This window comes from Schistosoma mansoni, chromosome 5, assembly GCF_000237925.1.
Source record: "Schistosoma mansoni strain Puerto Rico chromosome 5, complete genome".
NCBI lineage: Eukaryota > Metazoa > Platyhelminthes > Trematoda > Strigeidida > Schistosomatidae > Schistosoma > Schistosoma mansoni.
Genome location: NC_031499.1, coordinates 7,259,965 through 7,268,064, shown reverse-complemented (window position 1 = coordinate 7,268,064; position 8,100 = coordinate 7,259,965). Strand labels below are relative to the sequence as shown.

The window sequence follows — 8,100 nt, the reverse complement described above, 5'->3', positions numbered from 1 at the left end:
ATGAGAAAGTTCCTGAGTGGTTACAAATATTGAACACTGGATACTGAATCATTCAATGAAAAGTTAGACTTGGACGTTTTGATCTCAATGCTTGAATAGGAGTAATGCCTTGAATGCTTCCTGATAACGATTAGCGAATAAGAATAACTCAGCTATTCTACACTTTGTTGTTTTTAATTGTTGCCTATAACAAGTCAGAATCAAAGCTCATACTCTTAATTTATACTACTTACCATCAATTTCATGACCATTTAATATCAAGTTATTGTTGATTGAAGTTTTCGGTACTGTAGAGATTTCTTCATCATTACATGACTGAAATATATATGAAAATATCAAATAAAGAGAGATGAATATGAGTAGTAGATAAATAAAAAAAGGCATAGAAATATGTGATAAAGATTGTACGTTTGTGATTGAATCATTCAGATTTCAATTATATACAACAAATCAAACATCAAAAAACGTCAAACTGTGTGTGTGAGGGCTGTGATACTGCTCAGGTGCCCAAACCGAAGCAGATGGTTTTCTTAGGGTGCCATAGCCCGAGCCTTTGACCTAAAGGTCTGATCTACAAGGCAGTGGAGCATCGTGAGGAGATGCAGTCTCATGGTAACCGGTGACCAACGATTGATTCATACTCCATTTGTTCCCTCAGGATACTGGAGCCCATGTGCACCATTGGTTTGTAATCAGGGTTTTCCAACTCCCCTAGGTGAACCCTCCGTGTACACCAACCCGGTTGAAGCGCTGGACATTCGCTTTTCATCTCGTCAATTTCGTAAACAGCACCGGTGCCACGAGAAGGCAGTGAGTAAGACTTCCCTAACAGAGGCTATATACGTGTGGCCATGTGAAAGCGTTTCGAAAGGGAGAGCGGACTGTCCCCACTCTCGGCCGTACTAAGGCATTTGGAGGCAAGTTGGTTGATTTTTACGAACTTCACTTTAAAAAAACTATATTCATATGTTAATCGCTAAGTAAATATGAACAATTGATTAGTTGCTGATTAGTAATCAACGTTCTATTTGTTTAAGCTTATAGTATTAATGAAATTGTATCTGAGTTCCAGTGTAATTACTGGCTAAGTTCTCGAAGTTCTCTCAGAAAGTTGTCTGATTCAACTATGTTAAGAATAGAATAGTCATAGTTTGTAGTGACCTACATTTGTGACGAGAACGCGATTGATATAATGGAAACCATTGTTATCATACTGTATTATACTGTACTTGTTTGTTCAAGTGTACCAAAGACACATTTCCTTCCGTTGCCTGTGACCTTGCACGAACTCAAGTACGCTCAGTAGTTCCGCTTGTAAACTTTGGCACATCTCGTTATTATTTCTATACCACGAGATCGCCAACAAATATATCTTATTTCAACCATCATCAGCCTCCTGGTTTTTGGCCTACCGAGGGATCCAACTCCATACCTGGTACGTAATCTTCCCGTAGTTGTGATCATAGTCAATCGCAACTAGACGCCATCTACAAGTTCATGAGTCAATTAAAGATAGACCATCATGAAATACCTGAAAACGCTGAATGGCCATTTCATCCCAGTATGGGATCCCTCAGAAGTGCCCATCAGCGATTTCACTCGTGGGATTTTAACCCAGAACCTTCGATCTGGCGTGTGATATTCTATTAAAAATGTCAAAAGAAAGCATTCAACAATCAATCGATTTTTTTTCAGACATAATCAATCTCTTTCGTCATATTGAAATATTTAAATCTGTTCAACCAGAGATGAGTATTCTACAAGATTTATGATTTATGAACTAACCGACTTTGTTTGACAATTTGATTTGTGTGACATGATAAATAGTAAATTATTATTACTAGAAGGGGTTTTGTGGAGATTTAGTGTTTTCATAGTTGAAAACGTGAGTCAATTGGAGCTAGACCATCATGAGAAACCTGGAAGCACTGGACGGCCATTTCGTCCTATTATGGGACTCCTCAGCAGTGCGCATCCACGATCTCGCACTGGCGAGATTCGACACCCAGGACCTACCAGTCTCGCACCGGAGCACTTAACCGATAGACCACTGAGCCAGCCGGCATCCAACGGTGTTAATGTCTAACTTCAACTGATCCACGATGTTTGAGCAACCAATTGTCCACCAATTGTCTTCAGTGAGATCCTATCTCACAACAGACGTGCTTTGAACTCCACTGGTCAATACTTCTCACTAGAACTCCTGGATATACCTCTCGAAGTCAGTCACTAGTTCTGGGTTCGAATGTCGCGAGTGCGGGATCGTGGATGCGCACTGCCACTGAGCAGTCCCATAATAGGACAAAACGACTGTTAACTGCTTCCAGGTTTCCAATGGTGGTCTAGCTTCAATTGACTCACGCTTTCAACTATGAAAATAGTAAATTGCCAATAAAGTTTGATCAGAGGTAAAATTGTTTTGAATAGAAAGATTACTATCACTACTACTACTAATGGTGTATGAGTAGTCTAACAACTCTGATATTTAATAAAAAACTATTAGTTACGAGTACTTACATGATTATTATTGTCATTGTTATCATGGTCCGTTTCAGTTTTCATTTGATAAAGCAATGGTTCCGAATGTATGGATCTCATTTTACCATTCATATTAGAGTTAACTTTAATAGTCAATCTATTCTTTACTGGTGATGATATTGATGATGATGACGACGACAACAATAATGACGGTGTTATCACAACTGATGATGGATTCATCATATTCGTCGGTTTCTCATGTAATTCGACTTGGCCAATATTACACTTATGATTTAAATTCATGATCTTTTTAAAGTTTCCATCATTCATTGAATTCACAGAAATCTCAGTGATTTCTGATATATTCAATAAATCTGATTCAGAATCCCATTTACTATCAGATAAATCATCATGATGATGAGGATGATGTTGACTATGACTAATGGAATAACCAGTATTTTGTGTGAATGGTTCAAATGGTTTCAATGAATGGATTATTTTATTATCTTGTTTATACTTTAATGGAGATGATGATGATGAATATAAATGAGGCTGCGAAGAGAATGATGATGATGATGGTGATAATGGGGTTGTTGATGTTGAAGATGATAATGATTTCATAATGAATCGATGTTGATCTTGTTTATTAGTTAATCCATTATGGATAGTAATTGTTGATTGATCAATTTCAGGTTGTTTCAATTCACTACTACCATTATTAATATTAGTAGTATAAGCATATGTATTAATAATATGTGGCGATGATGATGATGTTGATGGTGATGATAATGGTTGTGTTGTTATTGTTGTTCCTAATGAATTTTTCAATTGGTCAGTTTCATTTTCAATGATTAAAACAGCTGATTGTGATTTACCAGGGTTCAATGATTGAATTGATCGGCGATAACTATTATTATTATTAGTATTATTATTAGTATTACTATTAGTATTGTTCCCTGTATCACTGACGAGACGGCGAAAATGTTGTTCAGATGAAAACTTTTGATCTGGTAAGATGGATTTGTAGTTAGTATTGGTAACTTGGTCATTATTAGTACTACTACCACTGTTATAATCATTGTTAGTAGTAGTATTAGTAGTATTGATAGTAATTTTATGATTATTAGCCATTATATTATTATCAATACTCAGCGGTCGATTAATCCTTGCCATATCAACACTTGTAGAACGTTGTGTATTACGTCGTCTAAGATCAGCACGTACAAAACTAGTTCGATTCATCATTTTGGTATTGTTATTACTGTGGTTGAGATTTGCGTTCGTATTATTATTGTTATGGTTGCCGTTAATAACTCCTTGATTCATTACAAAAGAAAATGGTAGAAAAGATTAAATCATATGAAATATTCATTTATCACAATGAGAAAAAGTAAACAAACAGGGTTCTAATTCACTTGGTATTGCTTGTTTGAATCTTTCCATTGATTTTTAGGACTGCAATTGATCAGTCTCAGAATGAACATCAACTCTAAGACGCAGGTACATCCAGCTGACGAATCTCAAATATGACGAAACGTGCGTCAAACTGGATTCCACTGATAGCCACTGTTCATCTTTGCTTATAAACAGGGTTTTATTACTTCATAAGTTTAGGTATCATTTAATTGATTATATTTTGTGGATAGAAAAAATATAGACAAAATATAATCAATTAAATGATACTTAAACTTATGAAGTAATAAAGCCCTGTTTATAAGCAAAGATTAACAACGGCTAGCAGTGGAATCCAGTTTGACGCGCGTTTCGTCCTGTTTGTGACTCGTCAGCTTATGATGCTTGCGAATTAAGGCTATATCGATCCAATATGCACTGTATGCATATATGCCAATTAGAGAATGATCAGTTGCAGTCCTCAACATCAATGGGAAGATTCAAACAAACAATTCTAAGTGAATTTAAACTTCACCCTATTGCACAAGTAAATGGCTATCAGGACTCAGTAGCTGAGTGGATAACGCGATGGCGTTTGAAGCGAATGGTACTGGGTTCGAGTATCAGAGTGAACATCAACAAGTCTGAGATGCAAGTACATCCAGCTGACGAGTCCCAAATAGGACGGAACGCGTGTTAAACTGGATTCCACTGCTAACCACTGTTCATCTTTGCTTATAAACAGGGTTTCATTACTTCATAAGATGCATATATTTCACCTCATTTGGAAATCATTAGCTAAATGTATTCCATTGTTTACAAATACGAAGAATCATTACATAACACTTTCATTGTTTTTTTTTGTTTTTGGGCAGACTCATTTTTTCTTACCATCTTTTTGAACCCTCAATAGTTATGCAATGACTATTTGTAGCATTCGTAATCGTTTGTAGGTATAGGTAGAGTGATTGATTAAGCCGATCTCCACCACCCGTATTAGCGCTTACGTTAGTACATGGGATGAATGTCATGATCCAGGAGGCACGACGAGGACATGTGAGTATTCATGAATTTGGATGACAATAAGTTAATTATTCACTACATACACATTTTGAATGATTTAAGTTACCAAATCAGTTATAACAGTTATTCTTTTCATATTCTTATCATCATTTTTTAAGGGTTTCCATTATTTACTTGTTAATAATCGTGAATGAATATGTTATCATCTTTGTTAGCATATACTTGCTCCTATTCTAGTGCAGTGCTACGCTAATCTTTCACCTCGATAACCGTTATAATAAAAATTTTAATGGTGCATGAAATCAGAAGGCCAAGAGATGAGGCAACTACAGTTTATCATCGAATAACGTAAGCCACAAAGCTACAAGCATATGAGTAAGTATCAGCGAGCAAAGCGAAAATAATACACATTGGAGATGGTGGGTAAGCCAACTCGCTTTCATCAAGCATTAATCTATCGGTTAAGTGCTCGCACGCGAGACTGATAAGTCCTGGGTTCGAATCTTGCGAGGCGGGATCGTGGATGCGCACTGCCACTGAGGAGTCCCACAATAGGACGAGACGGCCGTCCAGTGTTTCTAGGTTTTCCATGATGGTCTGACTTCAATTTACTCGTGATTTCAACTATATATAAAAATGACTAAAAATCTCCACAAATAACCCCCAAATAGATTAATGCATAATTTAAAACTTATTATCATTACACTACTCATATAACAGTAGTATTTATTTATTTAAACATATAAATATTGGTAAAAAGGGGCACCAGATATATATGCGCCACACAAATTTCACTTGATTTGTGTGAGAGCTGTGATAGTGCCCTGGTGCCCAAACTGAAGCAGGTGATTTTCTTAAGGAGCGCTGGACATTCGCTTTTCTTATTCTTCTCAATTTCGTAGAAAACACCCCTTATCGCGAGAAGGCAGTGAGTAGGACTTCCCTGACTGAAGCTGTATACGCGCGGTCATGTGAGAGCATTTCGAGAAGGAGAGCGAACTCTCCCCACTCTCGGCCGTACTAGGGCATTTGGTGGCAGTAATATAAAATGATTTTTATATAAATATAAATGATTCAATGATCATATTCTTGAAACTTACTTGGTTGAATTTCTGGTAATTGTTGAAAATTAATAATTTTTAATTGTAACATATCTTTTGTTGTTGTAATCAAATCAACTACTTCTTTATGGGTTGCATCATAAACATCTATACCATTAATCTAGAATGTAAAAGTTGATTATAAAAATAAAGGATAGAAACATTATACATTGGTGAAATACAAAGAAAAAGAACACTAGTCGGTGAGACTAAACTTTATGGACGAGCCAATCAGAAGCTTTCGCGGGTTTTCAAGGTTACGGCGCTATGTTCGCTACCTAATGCTTACGTACGGTCGGTTTACAACGGATTTTAGAGAAGACGTGATAATTCAACGTCTACGAGAGAAGTGATCATAAGATTTCGGCGCAAAATTCAATTATCCATTTGGATAAATAGAGTTTTGGCATTATAGCTGATGTCAGTTCGTGATGAAAACTCTAAGTATAATTCCTAACCTTAACCATGAACTGTAAATCATAATTTGAATTCTTCACACAGGTTTATAACCCTCATTTGGTCTTAGTTATTATGTTAACATTCTTAGAGTCAATCTAGCGTCGCTCGAAGGTCGTCCATAAATTATAGTCTCACCCTTAACCCTAAGCCTAAACCTTAACTCTAAACCTAAACCCTAAACCATACCAACATACCAATAACATTGAAGCTATGTGGTCGAGAATTTTTGAGACCTTATCATGGTTCCAGAGGTCGACTACCATGGAGCCATATGGATATGTTCCTGTACCGTATGCACTATGATTTTAGAACTTCTGAACCTATATCTGACCTTGAGAAGTTTTCGAGCCATGTAAAAGAACAGTATTCGCTTTAATTTTTTAGTTTTGTGTAATATATTTTTACTGTATACTAACTGTCTTCTGATTGGCTAATGTTTCCCAAGGTCATTTAAGATTCGTTCAAAGGTCGTCCATAAAGCTTAGTCTCGCCCACTAGTCATAACTATTGTAGAGTTGTAATGGTTGGTACTATGTCCATAGTGTAGTCTACTTATATCCATATAAGCAGTATATAGTGATGGTCAGACATAGAATGTATTTTTGCAGAAGATCGATAAGGAAAGAACTAGAATGAAGCGCAATTGGTAGGAAAATTCATGAACAGTGGAATTAGAGAAGATGAACTGATATTTGCAGAAGGAACAGTTAAAATTAAGACAATTGATTGTTATTTTACAAATTAACTGTTTACTACTGTATGGTTATCAGAAATTAGTGAGATAGTCTGTAGTTCGATTGTCCCCAGTCGTTTTCTGTTCACTACACTATTTCAAGCTTATATAAGTTATTCTCTACATTCTGAATAGATCAGTTTATTCATATCTATCTTTCTTCCTATACTGTATCCTTATATACAACCTTTCTTTTATATATTACCGCCAGTAAGTTAACTACTTCTATGAATCCGATGTTCATCTTGTTGTGCTAACGAGGTATTGCAACTTGGACCGATGTATATATGTGCCTGGTCCTACGTTGTAGCTGACTGACTGACAGACTGAGTTTATTCATTGTTTTGAAGCAATATTCTGATCTTATCAATTATTTGCTTATTAACACTGACCATTTTTTATGTGATTTTATGTGTACATATTGCTTGCCCTATTCATCATGTGTCTATAACTTACTTTTATCTGAATTACATTTATCAGAAGGGGTTTTGTGGAGATTTAGTATTTTCATAGTTGAAAGCGTGAGTCAATTGAAGCTAGACCACCAGATGAAACCTGGAAGCATTGGACGGCCATTTCGTCCTATTATGGAACTCCTCCATGGCAGTGCACATCCACGGTCCCGCCTCGCGAGATTCCAACCCAGGACTTACCAGTCTCGAGCCAGAGCCCTTAACCGATAGACCACTGAGCCGGCCGGCATCCAACGGTGTTAATGTCTAACTTCAACTGATCCACGAAGTTGAGCAACCCTTCACTAATTGTCTTTGGTGAGTTCCTATCTCACAACAGACGTGGTTTGAACTCCACTGGTCACTGCTTCTCACTAGAACTCCAGGATGTACTTCTCGAAGTCAGTCACTAGTGAGCATATGATTTTATTAATTATCAGAAGGGGTTTTGTGGAGATTTAGT

At 36.6% G+C, this 8,100-nt stretch overlaps 1 protein-coding gene across 1 annotated transcript in view; it reads right to left on the bottom strand.

The window, feature by feature from the left end:
• Positions 1–225: 225 nt before the first annotated feature.
• The window catches only part of Smp_143930 (putative sh3 and multiple ankyrin repeat domains protein 1,2 (shank1,2)), a gene marked incomplete at both ends in the record, with an annotated part of 57,146 nt that continues 49,271 nt past the window's right edge, over positions 226–8,100 (bottom strand). Inside the window, 5 exons of the mRNA XM_018797767.1 lie at positions 226–315; positions 2,518–2,621; positions 2,763–2,984; positions 3,627–3,794; positions 5,994–6,101. Coding sequence (XP_018652776.1) covers positions 226–315; positions 2,518–2,621; positions 2,763–2,984; positions 3,627–3,794; positions 5,994–6,101 — 692 coding nt within the window. The remainder of the gene's footprint in view (positions 316–2,517; positions 2,622–2,762; positions 2,985–3,626; positions 3,795–5,993; positions 6,102–8,100) is intronic.